A 23,641-nucleotide genomic window follows, 5' to 3' on the forward strand; every position below is an offset into this window, starting at 1 on the left:
GAGTCCAAAGTGTATGTTTCTTTGCACCACATCACACCACTGTGCGCATCCCACGACCCTGTACCGCTTCTCAAAATTTGCCCAGTGTGGCATTACCCACATTAGAGCTTTTTTGTTAATTTGTGACCAGATATGAATACAGGAATCTTTCTGTGGTCAGTTTTGACAGAGGCCCCCAATACTTAGCTCTCCGCTCCCCATGTTTGCCAGCAAGGTGAAGGACCATCAAAGTAGGTCCCACCCAAGAGTGACAAGGGGCAAGGCAATCTAAGCAGAAAGCAATGGGAAATGTGGGTTCAGATGCAGAAGCTAAAAGGCAGTCAGAGCCTGTATTGGAGCTTTGGAGAATGAGGAGTAAGGCATGTTGGAGCAGCCCACAAAAGCCCCAATAAGGAAGAAAATCACCCTAAACACTGCCACAGACAGAAGGAGCCAAGACTGTCCCTGACCCTTAACTCTCCTGTCCCCCTCCTCAATTCAGATGCAGACTCTGGATTTATACTTTTTTTGTAACTACAAGTGACCAAAACACTTTTTGATTACCTTAGGACCAAAATTCTCTTCAGGGCCCTGCCTAGATTGCTCAACTAGTCCACATAGCATATTTAAACAGGTAGGGTTAAGGGGCAGAGGAAAAATAAAGCTCTTTACCGACTGCCCACAAATTGTTCAACAGAGGACTGTTTGCTTGTTTGTGATCTGTCACGTACACACAGGCACAGGACTCTAAGCCCCAGGGCAGCGGGGACCTTGTCTCTCTTGTTCATTGCTGTAGCCCCAAGCCCAGAGCATTACCTGGCCCAGGCACTCTAAGTAAAGACCTGTTGAGTAAACAAATGTTCTCTTACACAGAAACAGCAAGAGATGGTCTACAGTATCACTGTTTTAAGTTCCTAAATTTCAGGGTGGTCTGTATGCAGCAAAAGATACTACAGCTCTGTACTCAAGTCATTTCCATCTACAGAGCAGAGTGCCTGGCCTTTTAATACCCCATCAGGATGTGTGTGGTCCTGGAGGCACTTCTCCCAGGCTGCCCTGCGCCAAACTGCCATAACCTCGGGGTGCCTAGCTGGCTCAGTTAGTAAAGTATGGGACTCTTGATCTTGGGGTCATGAGTTCAAGCCCCATATTGGGCCTAGAGCTTACTTAAAAAGACAAAAACAAAAACGCAAAAAACTGTCCTAATCTCAAGCAAGCACAGAGGTATATGAAGGACTCGGTATGGAGCATGCTCTCTGAAGAAGAGGAAGGAAGGATAAACATAAAAAATGTTTCTCCAAGAAAATGTGGGATCCGATTTCATCTTGAAGACACATGTATTTTTTGGATTGTTCACCAGATAGCTGGATACCAGGGCAGCACATTGCAGACACATTAGAAGTGTCTGCAGTCGCAGACAGTCGCAGCAGCGGTGCCTTGAGCAGGGGACATACGGTGATCTATTGCAGTATACGTTATAAAAACATAACTTCTATTCATATTTTCCATCTCCTTGCAATGTTTGCATGCTTTATAATACATGTAATTTATAAACTAATGCATACATAATTTATGAACTAAAAGTATACACAGATTCAAGTGTTTTCTCAAAACCTTTTTTACGGGTAGATAAGGTTACACAATCATAGACTGTTAGAGGCCAAAAAGAACAAGGCCTGGCCTGGGAGAACATGGGCCCTCTCAGGCTGGAACCCCTAGGCCCACTGGAAGCACATTACATTACAGGACAATACAGGTCCTCTCTGGATCATTCTGTTCCACCACCTTATAGCTGCAGATCTCCTTGTTGAAGATTTTCTGGCACTTGGTTTTTGTCATAATGCATGGTTGTAACAGGGCTGTCATTGAGACAAGAGCAAGGCCTGCTAGAAAGGATAGGATGCCCAGCCTCCCCAGGACCAACTCTGTGACGGAAACACCCACACTGCAACTGTCTGGGATACCCCTCAGCAACCTAAGGTCACTCTAAAGTGCCTCCTTTAGAAACCTAGACCCAAACACATAGAACCTGGACTAGCAACACATAGACCATCCCTGGCATCATTCCTAAATTCCATCCTGCTTGCACAGAAGGACAACAGTAAGTTCTGACAGGTCCAGAAGCAGATCTGGGCCCCTGTGGGGCCCGGCAACTTGTGCCAGCCTGACTCTGCTTGCCCTCCCTACTCAGGAAGTGCCTGAAGTACTGATGTTTGAGTATGGGAAGGGAATGGTTGTCCCATCCCTGGCATGGAGGCCATTTAGGTAGGAGCTGGTTCAGCCAACAGGAACAAAGACTCACTCCAGGCAGGGATCATGGAGCTCAGAAAGAATCTGATGAAACCTGGATGTCACCAGACAGAAAACCAGTTCCGAATTCAAGCTTGGAGGCTTGCTGCTCTGAAATCAATACTCAAAAGACAAGTGACGGTGGGAAAGGACAAGTTGCTTTATTTAGAAAGCTGGCAGGGTGCCTGGGTGGCTCATTAGGTTAAACATCCGACTTTGGGTCAGGTTATGATCTTGCGGTTTGTGGGTTGAAGCCCCCTTTTGGGTTCTGTGCTGACAGCTCAGAGCCTGGAGCCTGCTTCGGATTCTGTGCCTGCCTCTCTCTCTGCCCCTCCTCTGCTCGCGCTCTGTCTCTCTCTCTCTCTCAAAAGTAAATAAACAATAACAAAAGAAAAATTTAAAAACAGAAAAAAAGCTGGCAACCTAGGAAGATGGGGGACTAACATCCCAAACACCATCTTCCTTGTCCATGTGAAGCCAGAGAGGATTTTTTTTTTTAATGTTTATTTATTTATTTGGCTAGAATTCACAAACTGTGAGATCATGACCTGAGCTGAAACCAAGAATCGGACACCTAACTGACTGAGCCACCCAGGTGCCCCGAAGCCAGAGAGTTTTAAAGGAGATGGTGCAGGACACGAGGGGGGACACCATGTGCAGGAGAAGCTGGTGCTCAGGTGGGTCATCGTACACTGACATGATGCTGAACAGACATGTTACCATCAGTGCCAGCTGTTTTCAAGTGCAGTCAGGACTTACCTCAGGGGAAAGTCTGATCCTTCATTCCTCAAGGCCAGCCAATTGTCTGCAAAATCTCAAGGAAAATAGTTTGGTTCTGCTACAAATCAAGGGGCTTAGGTCAGCAAGCAAGCAGTGCATAAGCTTGAAGCAAGTTAACTTTTTTAAAAATTTTTTAAATGTTTATTTATTTTTGAGAGAGAGAAACAGAGTGTGAGCTGGGGAGGAGCAGAGAGGGAGTCACAGAAACTTCAGCAAGCTTCAGGCTCTGAGCTGTCAGCACAGAGCCCGACGCAGGACTCAAACCCATGAACCATGAGATCATGACCTGAGCCGAAGTCAGACACTTAACCGACTGAGCCACCCAGGTGCCCCTTGAAGCAAGTTAACTCTTTTTTTTTTTTTTTTTAATTTTTTTTTTCAACGTTTATTTATTTTTGGGACAGAGAGAGACAGAGCATGAACGGGGGAGGGGCAGAGAGAGAGAGGGAGACACAGAATCGGAAACAGGCTCCAGGCTCTGAGCCATCAGCCCAGAGCCTGACGCGGGGCTCGAACTCACAGACCGCGAGATCGTGACCTGGCTGAAGTCGGACGCGGACGCTTAACCGACTGCGCCACCCAGGCGCCCCAAAGCAAGTTAACTCTTAAGACTGATTGGTGGGCCATTACATGGGGGCCATCTCCCTGGGAAAATCCACCCACACATTCAAAGGTGCAAACAATTTTAGGGTTCACTGCCCTCTGGAAATACACCCACAAACCTCAGATTTAAATTGCCCCTCCCCAAAGTGTACACAGAAGAAGCCCCCATGGCTCTTTGTGATGTTTCCATCCAAAAAGTGACCCTTGACTTATTTTAACAAAAGAGAACTTTTCAATACTCTCTCCCAAAGAGTAGAAACCAAAGTGAGAACTGAAAAAAGATTTTCCCAGGGCACCTGGGTGGGGGTCCTGGGCAGTGGGGGGGGGGGAGGGGGGGCGGGGAGACCAGGGCAGTCTGGGCCTGGGCCCTCCTACCTCAGGCTCGATTGCTGCTGGGCAGCTTGAGATCTGGACAGCGTTCCCCTAGAAAATACAATAGGTCAAAAAATTCTCCCAGATAAAATGTAATCACACCCTCTATTTTGCTATAGCAAAAAAAACAAAAACAAAAACAAAAACTTCATGAGAAAAACTCAGTAGGCTGTGAGAAAATTACAGGGAAAAGGAGTTGACTCTGAACAGTAGGGAGAAATGTAGAACAATGTGCCCAATGGGATAGGCAATGTGGCAGGAAAGAGGGGAGGCTCACCTTGAGCCCAGACTAAATAAATGTCAGCTACTGACCCAGGGTCAGGGAACACAGAACTAGCATAGAGAAGGCATTAAAATATTGAGCTAATTAATGTATATGCAAAAGCTATTTCATATTTATACTCACCTGATTATCCCTATTTTACAGTAAGTAAACTTCTACAGGCTCAAAGAGATTAAGAAACTTATCAGGGTCACACAGCTGCTTTACAAGAAAATGGAGATTCAGACTCAGTTCCTCTGGCATCAAGGCTCTTCTCACTCCACTCTTTTCTACACTTGGTAGGTGGGAACCTGGGAAGAGGGTCATATTGGCATAGCTGTGATGATGGAGCACTGGAGGCAGGAGAGAGTGCCAAATCTGGGGGACATGGATGCATTGGCCACTTTGGAGATGCACTCTTATGTCAGAGAGTCATTAGCCCTTAACCTAGTCCAAAACAATCACACTCCAGAGTCACACTAACACTTGATACAAAGACAACGTCAAATTTCTGGAAACACAAAACCAAGGATTAGCTGTAATATGCAGTGACCCAACCAAGGCAATACCTGGGAACCTGCTTCAGCTAGCCAGCCAGTCAGTCTCCCAATCCAATATCCCTCTTATTCCATTAAGCACTTAGCATAGGGAACACTCAATAAATGTGTTTGGAACTATCCAGACACTTAACTTCTGTAGCACACTCAAGTATTTGATTTAAAGTGCTTATTTCTCTACTCACTGGTGGTGTCATAAGACTCCCTGAGGCACTTGTGTTTTGTGGGTTTTTTTTTTTTATTTTAAATTTTATTTTAGAGAGAGAGCGCATGTGAGTGAGGGAGATGGCGGGGGAGAGTGAGAGAGAGAGAGAGAGAGAGAGAGAGAGAGAGAGAGAGGCTTTTAAGCAGGCTTCACACTGAGCGTGACCTGAGCCAAAATCAAAAGTCAAAAGACAAGAATCAAAAAAATCAAAAAACACTAAACTGACCCAGCCACCCACCCAGGCACCCCAGGCACTTGCTAAATTTCAGATTCCTTATCTCCTACAGATTCTGATTCAGTAGGTTCTGGGATGGGCCCCAGGAATTTGTATTTCATCAAGCTTCTCAGCTGAGTCTGTGATCAGGCAAGTTTGGGAAAATGCTATTTATGCCAATGCTTCTGTCATCAGAGCTGCTCCTGTTCTTGTGAAACACTATAGGCCAAGGTTGGCGTGAAGACATCAGGTGGATTGCAGGGGAGGGGTGTGGAGAGTGGCTCTTATGGATATAGCTGCTGAGGAAACAGGAAAATTAGGGCCACAGTGTGGGTACTCTCTATCACCCCAAGTACCCTACCTACCAGTAAAAAAAGGTTTTGAGCAAACACTTGAATCTGTGTATGCTTTCAGTTTATAAGTTATATGTATTATAAAGCATGCAAACATTGCAAGGAGATGGAAAATAAATGTGAATAGAAGTTATGTTTTTAAACATATACTGCAATAGATCACCGTATGTCAAACGTGTGTCTTCAAGATGAAATCAGATCCCACATTTTCTTGGAGAAACATTTTTCATGTTTATCCTTCCTTCCTCTTTCAGAATAGACACTTCAAGAAAAAAGAAGGCCCTCCTCTTTAATCAGACAGCTATTGTGAGCCTGGGGCCAAGTTTTTTGTTTTGTTCTATTTCTGTTGGATTATCTCTGCATAAATGCCTTATTTCTCCACTTTGCTTTGGTTCTGATCCCCAAATGCACATGTGAAACATCGTGAGTATTTTAAAATTTATGCCTGGGCCCCACCCCAGAACAAAGAGATCAGAATCTCTGAGCATGGGGTCCAGTCTGCCAAAGTTTTAGAAAACTCCCCAAGTGATTCAAACGTTCGACCAAGGGTGAGAGCCACTGCTTTAGATCCTTGGCGATCCCAGTGTGCTTGAGGAGTGGCATCAGCACCCCCTGAGGCAGTATTACACATGCCAACCCTCACTCCCACTCCAGGCCCACAGAAACAGAACCTGTATTGTAACGAGATTCCCAGTGAGGCTGCATGCACATTACAGTTGGAGAAGCACTGCTTTGGAATAGTTGATGGTTTTCAACCCTGGCTGCATGGAGGAGTTGATGAAGAATCTTTTAAATGCGCAGCTCTGGGGCGCCTCGGGGACTCGGTGAGTCAGGTGTCCAACTCTTGATTTTGGTTCGGGTTATGATCTCACCGTTCGTGAGTTCCACCCCCATGTTGGGGTTTGTGCTGGTATCGCTGAGCCGGCTTAGGATTCTCTCTCCCTCTCTCTCTGCCCCTCCCCTGCTCATGCTTTCTCTCTCTCTCTCTCTCTCTTTCTCTCTCAAAATAAATAAATATTGAAAAAAAATTTTTTTAATGTGTAGCTCCTACCCCAGAGATTTTGATTTACCTGGGATGGGGCCTGAGCACTGGTAAGTTTCAAAAACCCTCCAGAAAATTCTCAAACAGCTAGGGTTGAGAACTACTGTCTTATATAAATGGAATATTGCAATCCCTCATTTTATTTTTTCTCTAACTGCCCTAACCCTCCTTCTCATGTAGACTCAAAGGCCTTCATCTGCCAACGGGTTACACCTACCAGGCTGCAATAATATAATAAACATTGAGAAGCCAGGACTTACCATTAGATAAACCGCCTGGAGTGTTCTTATTAGGTATGACACAGCACTGAGCATTGCATAAAGTCACAAAGTTGGCCAAAACCCTGAGGCTGCCCAGAAGAACGTTATGTAATGTAAAGCAGAGGTGGGAAGGAGAACCAATGAATTCAGATGGTAATCACTGAGTAAAGTGTCCTGTACCAGGATCCCAGCTGGACTGTGGCAGGTGGTTTAAAGGTGGAGCTCAGGCAATCTGGCAAAGGAATAATACTCAGGATTACCCTCAGGTAGTCTAGCAGAGGAATAAGACCTAAACATATTACTTAAAATAAACTGGAGAGAGAGCTAAAATGTGAGCCCCAAGTCATAGAAAAATGAGAGTGTGCTATTTTATTACAGAGAAGGTTCAAGAAACCCTTGTGGATTAGTGATTTTTAGCTGCTTTTTTCAGAGTATGTATAATTGAAAGTATAGAAATGAGGCAGTAAAGGGACTTTCAAGAAGATGATAAAACACTGACAAAGATACAGAGACAAAGAAAACGCAGTAGGAGACCTGATGGCGCTAACTGAGTTAGCCAAAGTTCTCAGACCATGAGGCTAAGAACCTCATTTCCAGAAAAAAATTTTTTTTAATTTTTATTTATTTTTGAGAGCAAGAGACAGAGTGTGAGTGGGGGAGGGGCAGAGAGAGAGGGAGACACAGAATCCAAAGCAGGGTCCAGGCTCCTAGCTGTCAGCACAGAGCCTGACACGGGGCTCAAACGCATGAACCATGAGATCATGACCTGAGCTGAAGTCAGATGCTTAACTGACTGAGCCACCTAGGCAGCCCTCATTCCCAGAAAATTAAGGCATCTTGAGGGCTGCAGGAATGTATCAGTCCATCTAGGCTGATACTCTATCTGTGAGACAAAGAAAAGTATCAAGTTGCTTTTCTCAACATTTTGAGATGGGCAAGCTAGAGAAGTGAATTTTAACATGAGAATTTCAGGAACCTTTTTAAAAGTAAGATGGGCCTGAGGGTCTTTGTTCTGTAAAATGTATAAAATTAATTATGAACTGATGCTTCTTAAAGTAGTGCTACTGATACAAGAATAGAAAGACATAGGGAACAAAAATAGAAAACCCAGAAAATGTATTTATAAATAGATGTTAAAGTTTAACTAAAATAAGCTTAGCCTTTGAAATCTGTACAGAATGATTATTCAATAAATGGTATTTGATAGAAGAAGTGGTAGACTATTTGGGAAGAAACAAAACTAATTTCCTACTTTATTTCCCACAATGAAATATATTCTAAAAGGACTCAAAGGCTAACTTTTCACAATAAGATCATGAATGGACCCAGGAAATACAGATATTTATCTTATTCTAAGGAGAAAAGAAAAATAAATAGGTTTGAATATGTAAAAGTTGTGAGTCCATAAACAAAATTGGAAAGCAATGAATGACCAAATTTGGAGAACAATTTTGTTATATGAAGACTTTCTGTATATCAGTGGGAAAAAAGAAAAACATCCTAGCAGAAAGATGGCAAAGGAAATAAAGCGGCAATTCACACACACACATGGACCCAAACAGAAATGACGACCAAAAACATGAAAAAGTTCAACTTACAGATAACACAAGAAATGTAAACACATTGATAAAATTGAACCATATGGGGTGTCTGTCCAATTGGATGGGGCCCCCAAATGTGGGTCCATGATGGATCTGGTGAAACTGGTGAAAGACTTCGTCTGAGGCAGAACAAAGGAGATAGGAATTTATTGAATACACCACAAGGGCGCTGCAGGCAGGACAGCCGAGGAGAGGCTGCCTGCAAGGAGGCAGTGGGAAGGGGCAGCTTTTAAAGAGGGAAGATGAAGGGTACTTGGGTGGCTCACTTGGTTAAGTGCCTGACTTTGACTCAGGTCATGATCTCGTGGTTCATGGGGCTCTGTGCTGACAAGTCAGAGCCTGGAGCCTGCTTCAGATTCGGTGCTTCCACCTCTCTCTGCCTCTACCCCCTCCCCCTCTCAAAAGTAAATAAACATTAAAAAATTTTTTTAAAGAGGGAAAATTTTTAAAGAGGGAAGATGAGGAGGTATGGCATTCTTCCATTCTCCCTTTTTTGGAATTCTCCCTTTTTTGGTAACTAAGCCTGGTAGTAAGCAGCCCATTGGTCAGTTAGAGTTTATGGACATTTTGAGGTGGGTCACCTGATGGGCTTGTCTGTATTCAGCCTGGTGGTGGTCGCTGTGGGCCCTTTCTACATTCCATCCCTCAAGCCTGCTTGCCTAAAAGTAACCTCTACACATAACAGAATAGCAAGAATAATTATTTAATTTCTAATACCCAGGGGAAATAGAGGTATCTATGGGAAGTGAAATGCACAAGGATGGTTTCTGTAAATTTCCCAATGACTGGCACAGTGCCTGGCACGGAGCAGCCTCGCAGGATAGGATGACACCAGGGTTAATACACATATTCCAGAGCAGGAGAAAGATCCTGACATTGTCACTCAGTGCCATAGTTAGAAAGAGCTCATCCACCACTGATAAGGTGCTGGCAGGAAGGTTATTCTTCTCCCCAACCCCTCATACACCACACCGCCCCACCCCCCGCAACCCCAGGAGCCTGAGTGATGGGAAAAGGATGTTGTGAACAGGGGTGAGGAGGAAAGAAAACAAAATGAGCAGTTCTCCTCAGATGTCTTGTAGCCAGCTCTGTCAGATTGATTTTCAACGTTTGCTCCTATTTCAACTTTCATCTTTATAGACTGAATGTGCCTTAGTTTTCCCTTTATTTTAAAATTTTTTTCAGATGCACATATGCACACATACACACACACACAATTCACACACAATTCACACATGTGATAGAAACAAAGAGAACGTGGTGATGAGCAAAAGAAAAAGTTCTGCGGTTGTACTGTCCAAAGAGAGCTACTGTTAGCATTTTGGAGGAGTTCCTTTAAGAGCTTTCTAGATATATTTCCATGTAGCAAAGGCAAGAATCACATGCACATATCCCCAAGTTGGGACATCATACATATTGTTATACATAGGCTACCACATATTGTTATACACTCTGCTTTCCTCATTTAGCAATGCTATGGCTGTGTTTGCATGTCAATAAATACAGGTCTGATCACTGTTTCAGTGAGGACATTTTATTCCATGGACTGGCTGAGCCCACATTTATTTGGTCAAGCTCTTGTTGAACACTCAGTTTGTTTCTTACCTTTTTTTTTTTTAATTTGGAACATGAAATTAGGAATTTTCTCCCTTAGATTTTATCCTTTAAATAAAATTTTCTCCACACTTATGCTAATTTTCTTAGGATAAATTCATAGGGGTAGAATTTCTGGGTTAAAGGTATTATTTCATTATTTTCTAATGTGGTAGCTGGAAAATGTTATTTAGTTTCAATTTACTTTTCCTTGATGATTGGCAAGACTAGACATTTTTTGGTATACTTATTGGCCAACTGTATTTCTTCTTTTTTGAGTAGCCCATTCATGTGTGTACTTTACCTACTTTTCTGTTTTGGGGGGCTTATTTTTTTTCTGGCTTTACTCGTCTCTTAATATTTTAAGGATATTTAATTTTCAACTGTTACAAATGTTACCAATAATGTCCTCAACTTTTCATTGACAGAACACCGATTCTGGAGTTAGACCTAAGGGATGAGAAATTTTCCTTGTTTTTGATTTTTACCTTGAAAATTATATGTTTTGACATACAGAGATTTTAAACATTTATCTAGATTTGTAAAGTATCTATTATGTGGTTCCTGCCTTTATTTATGTATAGTTCATGGTTAGAGAGGTCTTGAGGCCTCTTTTGGGGGTTTATCACATTTTGAAACATTTTAATTCTGAACAACTAATGTATGCATAAGATAAACACATTTTTTAAAATGCCTTTCTTACACCTGTCTCCCGGTCTTTCAGTTTCTCTAGATGGGTCTCATGGCTGTTGCTGATTCTACCTTTCTGGAGATGGTCTGCACATATATGTGCGTGTGCATGCTTTGTGGAGGATAATTCATAGGGCATTATGCACACAGTTCTGCATCTTGCTTACTCCTCTTAGTGCTCTATTCTTTTTGTGTTCACATGCCTTTAAGCCTTACTCTCACTTTTTAAAAAACTTTTTATCTTGAAATAATTTAAGACTCACAAGCAATTGCAAAAACAGTACAGGGGGTTCCAGTGCACCATCACCCAGCTTCCCCTAGTGATAATATCTTAATCATAGCACATTTTCAAACCCAAAAACTTGACATTGGTACAGTTGTGAAATAGTATAACTAAACTGTAGACTTTATTCTGATTTCATCAGGTTTTTTTCTGGTGTGTCCAGCTCCCATTGAACACTTTTCACTTGGATGTCTGGGCCTTCTCCACCATGTTACTTTTTTTTCCCCCAATATTTATTTGTTTTTGAGACAGAGAGAAAGAGCACAAGCGGTGGAGGGGCAGAGAGAGACGGAGACACAGAATCGGAAGCTGTGTCTGATTCTGTGTCTGATTCAGCACAGAGTCCAATGCGGGGTTCAAACTCATGAACCATGAGATCATGACCTGAGCCGAAGTCAGATGCTCAACTGACTGAACCATCCAGGCACCCCACCACCATGTTACTTTTGAAGCAGGGTGAGGTAATTGGAGGGACATGTGACATATCACATTGGCTCTGTCACTTGCCCAAAGTAACATCAGACATTTCCTAATGTCTTCACAATTAACAACCTCCACTGGATGGCTTTTATAAAAGTCCTTGATACATTTTCGTTTTATGTCTTTGTGTGTGTGTGATAAATCTGGTGTAGTAGGAAAAGTCTAGGATTCATACACTTTTAAGATCTTTTACGTATTTGTTCCACACGTTTTCCCATAAAGGTGGAAATAAGGAAATATAAACAGATGTAAGAGATCAGTGCAAGGAAAAAATGATTTAAAATTGGCCAACTACTCCATGGCTTCCTGGGTGTGTGATCCTGGGAAGGCAGGTGAAAGGAGTGGCAGGAATTTCCTCAGTGTCACCTGGGGAGTACTTAGCATGGCAGGCTTTGCAGGCAGACAGACCTGGACTAGAATCCTGGTTCCAAAAAGTTTGCTATACGATCTTGGGCAAATTACTTAACCTCTCTGTGCCTAATTAATAATCTAAAATGGGGATTATAATAGCACCTATTCTGGAGTTGCTCTGAAAATCAATGAGATAAAACATGCTAAAAGTAAAAAGTCAGATCAGGTCTCTACTCCACCAGTTTTTCATTTCACTCAGAGTCCAAGCTAGAGTCCTTCCATGGCCTGTCAGCCCCTCCAAGATCCTTCCTTGCCCCCTCACCCCTCTGGCCTTGTCTCGTACATTCCATCCCAGCTGCCCTCGCCCTCCTTGCTGGCTGCAGACACCCCGACCTTTACTCAAATGTCACCCTCTCCATAGGCCCCCTCCTGAGCAACCACACAACATCACACCCACATGCCAGCCCTCACACTACCTTCTTCCTCACCTTCCCTCCTTTATGTTTCTACAAAGCACAGACCATCACCTACCTAAGGCACAGTGATCTGCTCACTCGTCATTGTCTGCCTCCCCTCAGCTACCCCATCAGCCCCTTTAGGGCAGGCATTTTAACTCTTTTGTTCATGGCTTTATTCCCAACACTCACAAAAGTGCCTGGCACATTGTAGGGGCTTAACAAATACTTGTTGAATGAATGAATGACCAAAAAGTGCTTAGTACAGTTCCTGACACCCACCATATGCTCTGTAAATGGGAGCCATAGCTGCATTGCTGCTGTTGTGTAAACTGAGAACAACGGTCACAGTCATCAGGCCTTCAGTGAGATTTAAATTAAGCCATACAGAGGTGCTTGGGTGGCTCAGTTAGTTAAGTGTCCGACTTGATTTCTGCTCAGGTCATGATCTCAGTGTTGTGAGATTGAACCCCCCATTGGGCTCAGCACTAGGCTTAAGATTCTCTCTCTCTCCCTCCCTCTCCCTCTACTCATCCCGCCAACTCTCGTGTGTGCATGTTCTCTCTCTCTCTCTAAAATAAAATAAAATAAAATAAAATAAAATAAAATAAAATATTCATTGTAACAAACTGTATTATGGCTTTCAAGCAGCAATGACTGTAAAGTAGCATCTGAGAGCTGGAATAGCTCTCCCAGGATTGTGTGCTCTGGCTTTACAGACAAGGACTGAGACTGGGAGGGGATCGGGGCGGGGGGGGGGGAGATGGAGCGATTAGCTAGTAAATTGCAGAGTTCCATACACTGCCAGAGGGAAATGACTATAGTCTCGGGGGACAGGGCAAAGGATGGAGGAAGAATGAGGATGGGTGCACTTCACGTCATCATCCAAAATATAGAAATAGTGGTACCAGGCTGCTTCCCTCCCAGGGGCTATCGTGAAGACTCAGGGAAGTGACAGAGGGCAGAAAGAACACAAAACACCCTATAAACTAGACTTTCCTTGCTGTAATTATAACAAAGAATGCTCAGGAGTTTTCTAGTAGACAGCTATTGGTCTAATTCTTAATCTCGTGGGATGAGATGAGCTGTCTTTGGAACGGGAGGTACTGTTTTGCCGGCAGAGTCTGAGTCTTGCTAACACTTGGTTGATCAATTGGCAATGGGAGAGAATATGCCATCCTCTATCACCACCTAAAACCTGAAAGCTATTTTCTAATGTTTATTTATTTTTTGACAGAGAGAGAGAGAGAGAGAGAGCGCACACTTAAGTGGGAAAGGGACAGAGAGAGAGAGAGAGAGAGAGAGAGAGAGAGAGAGAGAGAGAATCCTACAGGCTCCATGCTGTCCGTGCAGAGCTGGATGCAGGACTCGAACTCACGAACCATGAGATCATGACCTGAGCTGAAACCAAGAGTCTGACTCTTAACTGACTGAGCCACCAGGCGCCCCTAAAGGCTGTTTTATGATGGGCTTTACAAAGCGGGCTTCGAAATGGAATCTTCATAATGGACACTGTTCCTATGGAGAATTTCTCATGGAACCTATAAAGCCAGACAAGAATGGTCAAGGCACATTTTCCCACTGTGCCTCAGGCATACCTTACATCTTCTCAGTGGCTGTTTCCAGGAATTGGGACTACAGTGAGAAGTGGTGTTACCTCACCTGACTGCAGTTTGCCATACAAAGGAGTATGGACTCCATAGGATGTCAACCAGCATGTGAACTCCTCAGCACCCCATCTATCACTGTGCCCACACAACCCCTACCTGCCTCAGCTCTACCCCATAGAGCTGCTCAGCAGTCCTAGAGCCACATGGCCAGCTGGGCCCCCCTCGGGCTGATGCCACATCAGGGTTGGGTTCCTAGGATTAGCAGAGCCCCCACTTGCCAGTCTTCAAACCCAATACTTGTTTCCCATCGGGCACTCTCCCATCCTTTTCAAAATGCTCCCAGATTGTTATCCCTTCTCTTAAACCTCACGGCCACCTGTGCCTTCTTTACACCCAGAAGATACCCTCACTTCTTATCTTAAAGAGAACAGAGATGAGAACCGCCCCTCCCATCTGTTCCTTGGGCTTTCCCTCCAGGTCCCTTGCTCTGGATCCCATTCCCCCTACGCATCTTCCCAGGGACTTCCTCCAGCCTCCCTCATGACAAGTGGGCTCGAAGGGGCAGATGGAAAAACATCCAGTATGGGAGAATTGCCGAGTTCCCAGCCAGGGAAAGAACAATCCTCCATGAAGGTCCACCCAGCCCCCTGTCAGTTTTTCATTTTAAGGCCTGTGATGCCCCATGGAAAGACCAGCTTCTGTCTTAGTCAGGATCTTGTCAGCTGTGTTAGAAAGATGAACTCAAATGAGCACAGGCAAAAGGAAGTGTTTTGGTTTCAAGTGTTCAGTCCAGAGGTGAACTAGCTTTCGTATGTAGGATCTCAGACTGTGTCAGACCTTATAGTTTTCACTCTCCAGAAACCAGAAAGATGGAGGCTGACCCTATTCCATGTGTTAATTTATGCAAAATGAACATTTCCATTTACTTTTCAAAGACAGTAAGATAAATTCCCTTCCATGTGCCCAAAGATGCAGCAGAAGGTGTTTTATAGCATCAGGAATGCTGTAGGGTGAACCCCTCTCTACATTGGGCAAGGGCGGCAGTGGGACAGAGATTCTGCAGTTCCAAGAGAACACCACAGTGTGGCTGTGAAGCCACTGGAAGAAGGCAAGTGGGGTGCGTTTCCAGGGCCAGCGGGGACACTGAATGCCATGAACCATGTCTACCAGGGGTAGGTGTCAGAAGAATGTTTGAGGCTAACAAGCCCGAGACCAAGAAGACTGCTGGTAGGTAATCTTTTTTTCCCCTGGAAGGCAATTAGAAAGCTTATCAGAGGAATGTGAACACAACAGATAAAACGCTGAAACAAAGAGGAGGAGCTAAAGCGAACAGGTCTGGGATTAACCACTGAGAAATCCGGGAAATGAGAAACCAGGTTTTGCTCCAGACAAAGGAGGCCCCAGGCATTCCCTGGGAGCCTCAGAAATCTTGTTGTCAAGTGGATTAAAGGCTACGTAGTCAAGGGTTGTGTGTTTACAGTTTAGATCAACTGCACAAAGACCCTCAGGAACCACTGCCTCCCTGAACTTGATGGGTGTTGTCCCAAAGACAGCACCCCGTGTGAAGTCGGTGCTTGCCTCCTTAGGAGGATAAGGTGATGACAGTAAGGCTCTGGTAATGGACAGTGGTTCCTTCTTTCTGGAGTGCTATTCACAATGTTGAACAACAGGCGTGACTCAACCACTGACCCATTGGTCTGTCTGGGGGACCCTGCCGTGCCAGGTATTACCTCTTCCACTTCTGTCTGGTGAGGTGTGGAGGGGCCTAGATACCCTGAATGGTGAGTGGAGTCACACAGGGGTCCCCACCAGTAGCTCTGAACTGACGCATGCCAGCATCGTCAGTCCTGATCCTTTCTTGTCAAAGCAAATGTGGCACCAGTGCAAGAGAGAAGACAGTCACCAGCAAGCTTCACAGTCTCATTGTGAGCACTGCTGTCCAGAAGCCCCACAGGATAGAGGGCTAAGAGGTAGGAGTGGAGCAGAGCCAACCATGAGGACTTTCACAATTGCCTGCATGCATCACCTCCCCGAGTTTGCGCTAACTGCTGCACTGCAAAACAGGCATTCACACTCCCATTTTACTGGTGGGATAACTGAGGTTTAGATGGATGAAGAAATGTCTCCCAGGTTTTCAGGTGGTGAGAAAGAGGCAGAATTTGAACCCAGGCCTGTTGACTCAAAGCCTGATGCTGCATCCCTCACACACCTACCTGATGGGCCTGCAACAGTTGGATTCAAGTGAAAAGAATTAAAGAACCGTCGAGCTGGAGCACCAGGATGGCAGCTGCTACCTGGATGGGGCCTTCAGGCCAGGGCATCCACTGGCCTCCTCCTTCCCCTCCTCCTCCCTTGACAATGAATGTGAGCCACCCATGACCTTTGGCATTGGGGAATTCCAATAGATGCCAGTGAGCCTAATAACTTAGGAAACAGCCTACTTGTTTTCATTTTTATTTTTCAAACAATCCTCCTTTAAAGTTTATTTATTTATTTTTTTTTGAGAGACAGGGAGAGAGAGAGAGAGAGAGAGAGAGAGAGAGAGAGAGAGAATCCCAGGCAGGCTCCTCCCTGTCAGCACAGAGCCCATCATGGAGCTCGAATTCACGAATTGGGAGATCATGACCTGAGCCAAAATCAAGAGTCGGACGCTTAACTGGCTGAGCCACCCAGGCGCTCCAAAACCACCCTCTTTTAACAGGTGTTCACTAGCAATATAAATGCCTGCCAGATATAGTTACTAATCTTTGCCATGGTGGTCCAGGTAAAAAGGAACATATACTGCTAATTCAATGGGAGAAATTGGGCAAGTTGCCCACCTTCCCTAGGTCTTGTTACCAGGCAGAGAACCGGTTCTGAGCTCCGGCTCTGCTGTTTGCCACTTGAAAATCGACACTCAATAGATAAATGACAATGGGAAAGGAAAGCTTGCTTTCCTCACGAAGCTGGCAACCTGGGAGGATAGTGGACTAACATCTCAAAGACCATCCTCCCCACCGGTGAAGCAGAAGGGCTTTAAAGGGGAAGGCCCAGGAAATGGGGGGGTGAGGTGTAGGGGCCTACGTGCAGGAGAAGCAGTGCCCAGGCAGTTAGTCATATTTTGACATGACCCTGAAATGACTGCCTGGCATCAGTGGCATCAGCTGTTTTCAGAGGTGTTTATGCATTACCTTCTGGGAAAGTCTCAAGGCCAGTGGCCTGCAAATCTCAAGGAAAGTATGTTAGTTCTGCTACAGACCAAGAGACTTAGGTCAGCAAGCAAGGAGCACATAAGCTTGAAGCAATTTAACCCTTAACTCCCGGTTGGAGTGCTGTTACAGTCTCAGATTCCTCTTTGGCAAATGAAGGAGTCAGCCCTCTATTGGGGTGGCAAGCTCAAATGCTTACACAGCCAGTCAGGTAACATAACAAATGAAGAAGAGACAACGTCCCCCAAGCAAATTCGCTTTCTCTCATTTTCCTTGAAATGCATGTCACCTCTAGTCTATTTCACTTTATCTCAATTTTGACAGACATGTGTATAGCAAATACATTTTGATGAGCTTAAAAATAAAAGTTATTTCACCAGCAAAAAAAAAAAAAAAAAAAAATGGGCTTACTCAAGAATAGTAGAGAATTGCAACTTGGGACAAGCAAGCTATGGCAAAAACCATAGGCTAGTCCAACAAAGGAAAGGAATGTTATTTTATGGAGAAGGAAGAGGAAGTTGGGAGGGGGTGTTTTGAAGGAAAGTCTCTTGGAGAAAAGCAGGAGTACAGGGTAATGACAGTTTTTAACTGGTTTTGTTGCTGATGTAGGAGATGCAATGTACATTTCTCCCGTTGGTGCTCATAACTGATGATTCTTTCCTGTTGACAATTCTGTTGGGGTCTGAACTGACAGTTCTTCCAGTAATTGATGCAGAGTAGTAGGACTGGAGAGCTCCCCCTGCTGGCCTCCTGGCTGCATTTTAGTAAGCTTTCCCTTGATCAATTTTCAGTTTTTACTGTAAGAGGGAACTGGGCAAATATGGCGATAAATGCCTCCTGACACTCAGCACAGTTTTTTTTCTTGTTTTGTTTTTTTAATGCTTACTTATTAATTTTTGAGAGCGACAGAGAGAGCACAAGCAGAGGAGAGACAGAGAGAGGGAGACACAGAATCTGAAGCAGGCTCCAGGCTCTGAGCTGTGAGCACAGAGCTCAATGTGGGGCTTGAATGTGAGATCATGACCTGAGCCGAAATCAGAGGGTCAACCAAGGCACCCTCAGCACAGTTTTCAAAGACAGTAGGGATGGTGGACATGTGCTGGCCCAGGAAGAAAACTCTCACCCCTAGACTGTGTACTTATGCTCTCCCTTTCTAAAATGTTCTTCCCCTAGATATTCACAGGCTCACTCCCTCACTGCAGGCTGTAGCTCAGAATAGTCTTCTGCTTGCAGTACTCTTTTCTTCCACACTGCTTTTTATTCATAGCATGTACCACTACTGGATACTATTTTATGTATTTGTTTATCACCGGCTTATCCACTGAAATGCAAGTGCCATGAAGTAAAAACTTGACATATCTTGCTCATCACTGTATTCCCGGCACCCAGAACAGTACTCAACAAGTATCTTAAATGACTGACTGACTGAATGAATATTAACAAGTTACTTTTAGGGTAAAGCGTTGGAATACTGAGGGGTGGAGGCTTTACTTTTCATTTTACACTTTCTGTACTATCTGAACTGTTCTCATCTCTTGCATATATTACTTTAAAACAATTTTTTTAACATTTATTTATTTTTGAGATACAGAGAAAGAGCAAAAGCAGGGAAGGGGCAGAGATAGCGAGAGACAAATTTGAAGCAGGCTCCAGGCTCTGAGCTGTCAACACACAGCCCCACGGGGGGCTCGAACCCACGAACCATGAGATCATGACCTGAGCTGAAGTCGGACATTTCATTGACTGAGCCACTCAGGAGCCCCTCGTGTCAATTTGATTCTTAATCCAGCTAGAAGGACCCTGGAAGGGGACAGGAATTCTTGCTCCCTGCCAGGAATAAAACCTACACAGCTGCTACCTTGATCTTGAATTTCCCAACCTCCAGAACTGTAAGAAATAAATTTCTATTGTTTAAGCCACACGGTTTGTGGTGTTTTGTTATGGCAACCCAAGCCGACTAATGCAACAGGAAAGAAAACAATCCAAATACAGTAAGTTCATTTTAAAGTTCCATTCATGTTTGAAGTAATTAAGTACACCATCCATAAAATTCTGGGTGAAGTGAAAATGGTATTAGATTTCTGATGTATTTTAAATGTATTACATTTATTGCACAATAAACATACCTAGGTTGAGATGATATTTGAGGACATGGCCCCTATCCTCCTCGGTTAACCTCCCACTGGTTGGTCAGCACATGTGCTATCTTCCCAACTACTCGGAAAGGTCCCTCTCTTTTCCTTTCGACCCAGGTACTCTGTTTCACAAAGCCCAAGCTCACACCTCATACAGGATCTAATTCCATATTGCTTTCTCCAGTCATCTTTACTTTACCCTTATCTCCCTTCCCAACTACTACATTACAGAAAAGAAAACTTAAAAGTGAATAAAGATACTTTCTTATCTGGTTTGTCCTGAAGTTAAAAGGAAAGATTAAGTTAGATAAATAATGATAATATTTAAGGTAGATAAACATACAGTCCTGTGTCTATTTCCCTCCAATCAACTGCACAATAATGGGATGGTATGGACAAATATCAGCCAACAAGGCTTGCCCCTTCCTTCCACCCTACTCTACTTCCTGGTACCTCTAGACTGAGGGTAGGGTACTTTGGACAGTAATTCAGGAAGAAGTGACTCAATGCTGAACTGTTCATTTCAAAATGGACTTTCATAGCCCATGGCAGAGATAATAGCTTTAGAAGAAAAAGGTTTTGGGGGCCATTAACGAAACCAATTCTTAGCCTGAACACTAGGCACAGAAAAATACCTACCACCAGCCAAACTAGATGAAGATCCCATAGTCCTGGGAAGAAAGAGAGGTGGAGAGGGGAGTAATAGACTGAGTCACTGATGGGGGTCCCTGAAAGGGAGCTCTTGCCCTACCATTTACCCACCCAGGCAGGTAGCAGAGGAAAGGGTGATGGCCATAGAACCCTCAGGTAAGTGGGACAGTCTTTGAGCAGGAAAGGAAAGTTGTATTCACTTCTTGTAGGGCCAAGGGAGAGCAAGCCAGGTCTTCAAGCATCCCCACAACAGTGCACATGGTGACAGCAGCACTATGGACAACAGCTGCTCCGTCTCCTGTGCTCCCAGCATGGTGAGGGAACATAACTAAAACAGGCCCTGTGGCCTCTTAGAAGATATCAGGCCTGCAAGATCCTTGCAATGAAGACAAACAGAACTTCTAGTGCATGGAAGGATATTTTTGGAAACATTTCCAATATGTTTTTCTGTTTTGTAATTCCTGTTGCCTTGTGGCTTCCCACCCATATGTCAGGGACAAGGTGGCTGCCACCTGGAACAAAGGGGTCATTGTTCCATTTGGGGCCTCAACTGCTGGCTTCTGTTTTGAGTTCCTACCCAGACAATGATCTTGAAGGTCAGGCCTGTTTCAGAAAGAGATTCAAGGTTCCTTAAGATTAGGATACCATGTATCTGGGTTTATATCTATTATCTCACTTTTAAAAAAAAATCTATTTTCACATTTTTAAAAAAGTTTATCTATCTATCTATCTATCTATCTATCTATCTATCTATCTATTTATTTTGGGAATGCGTACATGCACCTGAGCAGGGGAGGGACAGAGAGCGAGAGAGGGAGAGAGAGAATCCCAAGCAGGCTCCCAGCTGTCAGTGCAGAGCCCAACTCATAACTCTATCCCATGAACCTTGAGAGCATGCCCTGAGATGAAATCAAAGGTTGGATGCTTAACCAACTGAGCCACTCAGGCGCCCCTATTGTCTCACATTATGAAGAAGAGCCCCCTTTGGCCTTTTGGGAGCAATGGGAATGTTCCAAATTTTTATTGTGGTGGTTATATGACTACTCATTTGTCAAAGCTCATGCAACTGATGACTCAAAATAGGTGAATTTTACTGTATATAAATTATACCTCATAACTGATTTTTTAAAAAGGCACAGGGTGCTGAAACTAGCAAATGGAAGTTGAATGAGGAACAGAATACTGTATCAATTCAAAGTAACCCCTCCAGATTGCTCATTAATTACAACTGAAAAAAGCAATTTCGATGGAGACTAAGTGATACTACCTAAAAACAATCCAATCTAATCGCCAACAATGGGGTTAAAATAAGCCTCTTGCTATGATGCCCTAAGGACATTCCTTGGTGGAATTCCTGCCAAAAATGCATATCTTTATCTAATCACAAGGAAACATCACATGAACATGTTCTACACAATAGCTGGCCCGTATCCTTCAAAATATCAAGGCCATGAAAGATGAAGAAAGGCTGAGGAGCTGTTTCAGATTAAAGGCAACTAAATAAATATGATCGTGGATTGGATCCTGGTCTCAAATCTAGAATATTTGGACAATTGGTAAAGTTCAAATATGGAGTGGATTAGGTCATTATTTTATTGGGGCGTGTGGGTAGCTCAGCCAGTTGAGCAGCTGACTCTGGATTTTGGCTCAGGTCATTATTCCAGGGTGGTGGGATTGATCTTTGTGTTGGGTTCTGGGCTGAGCATCCTGGAGCCTGCTTAAGAGTCTGTCCCTCTCCCCTGTTTGCACTGTCTTTCTTTCTGTCTCTAAAAAAAAATAAATGAATAAAAATAATTATTTGATCAAAGTTAAATTTCAGGATTTTGGAGTGCCTGGCTGGTTCAGTTGGTGGAACATGTGACTCTTGATCTCAGGGTAGTGAGTTTGAGCCCGGAGTTGCAAGTAGAAGATTGCCTAAAAACAGAATCTTAAAAAAAATAAAGTTTTAGAATTTTGAGAAGCGTACTGAGGTTTGTTTGAGAAAAAAAGCCATTGTTCTCAGAATAGTGACACAAACATCCATGGGTAAAGGGGCATGATGAATGCAGATTACGCTCAGATTGCTCAGGCAGAGACAGAAAGAGGAAAGGAGGGCTCAACTGGGACATAATATTAACAGTTGGTGATTCTGGGTGAAGGGTATACAGGCTTTTTAAAAAACGATTCTGTAACTTTTCTGTAAATGTGAAACTGAATTTTAATTTCATTACGTTTTTTTTTTTAATTTTGTAATGTTTATTTTTGAGAGAGAGAGAGAGAGAGAGAGTGCATGTATGCCCCTGTAAGCGGGAGAGGGACAGAGAGGACGGAGGATCTGAAGCAGGCTCTATGCTGACAGCAGAGAGCCCAATGTGGGGCTCGAACCCATAAACCATGAGAGCATGACCTGAGCTGAAATTGGATGCCCAACCAACTGAGCTATCCATGGCACCCTGAAATTAAAAGTTTCAAAAAGTGTCCTCTTAACAGTCAAGAAGCACATAAAAAGTGAGCGCCACTTTATGCTCACTAGGATGGCTGTAATCAAAAAGATAAAAGCAAATGTTGCCAAGAATAAGGAGATATAGAAACTAGATGCAGTTCCTTAGAAAGTCAAATATTAGAGTTACCATTTAATACAGCAATTCCACTCCTAGTGTTGCAGGGTTCTTTACCTCAATACCTGGGATTTGTTGTCTCGCCACTTCGAAAAATGAATACGTGGACAAAAAAATGAGCAGTAGGCAAGTTTCTTAGAGTAAAAGATCAGAAAGTAAGAATACTACGAAAGCTCTCTTTACAGAGAGGGGACACTCGAAAGTGACTACAGGCAGGGTTTCTTGTTTTATAAGGTTCTGGTCCCCCCCCCCCGCCCACCTCCCCACCCCGGCTGTTTCCTATTCAGCTCCTACCCTCATTGGCTTGATAACTCTAGGTGCAGGTTTGTCCATTCCTGATTGGCTCAATTCCATTGTATGAAGGGTGGTCTATGGCCATATCATTCCTTGTGGGTCTTTTTTTTTTTTCTTTTCTTTTTTTTTTTTTTTAATTTTTTAACGTTTATTCATTTTTGAGAGACAGAGCACAAGCAGGGGAGGAACAGAGAGAAAGGGAGACACAGAATCCGAAGCAGTCTCCAGGCTCCGAGCTGTCAGCACAGATCCTGACATGGGGCTTGAACCCACAGACTGTGAGATCATGACCCAAGCCAATGACCTGATGCTTAATCGACTGAGCCACCCAGGCACCCCAATTCCTTGTGGGTCTTAACGTTTTATGGCCTAGTACTGATTAGGCCTAAAGTTAGCTCTTTTGTCAAATTCCTGAGGGAAACCTGAAGGGGAATAGATGGTGTCTGTTACATTCTTTAGAGGAACCTTATATCTGAGGGGGTTTGCTGTGGTCAGACATTCCCAGAATCTTCCAAAATATGTATTTTTCCCCACCCAAGGACTTCAGGTCCTAATCTTTCCCTCTCTGCCTATTTTTATCCTATCTTTCCCTATCATACTAGGTAGATACCCAAGAGCATTGAAAACAGGTACTCAGATATATACTTGTACTCAGATATATTAATGTTTATAGCAGCATTATTCACAATAGCCAAGAGGTAAAAAACAATAGGTAAAAACAACCCAAATGTACATAAACAGATGAATAGCTAAACAAAATGAAATAGAACAGTGTTCAGCAGTAAAAATAATGAAGC

At 43.7% G+C, this 23,641-nt stretch overlaps 1 protein-coding gene across 1 annotated transcript; it reads right to left on the reverse strand.

The window, feature by feature from the left end:
• Nucleotides 1-1,719: 1,719 nt before the first annotated feature.
• MSMB (microseminoprotein beta) lies at nucleotides 1,720-7,073 on the reverse strand (the record flags this gene model as incomplete). The annotated part of the gene is made up of 3 exons (XM_040486903.1): nucleotides 1,720-1,904; nucleotides 4,042-4,074; nucleotides 6,917-7,073. Coding segments are annotated over 3 exons (375 nt in total), but the record flags the coding sequence as incomplete, so codon positions are not given.
• Nucleotides 7,074-23,641: the final 16,568 nt, after the last annotated feature.

Source organism: Herpailurus yagouaroundi, unplaced genomic scaffold, assembly GCF_014898765.1.
Source record: "Herpailurus yagouaroundi ecotype Mexico unplaced genomic scaffold, PumYag 163, whole genome shotgun sequence".
NCBI classification, from domain to species: Eukaryota; Metazoa; Chordata; class Mammalia; order Carnivora; family Felidae; genus Herpailurus; species Herpailurus yagouaroundi.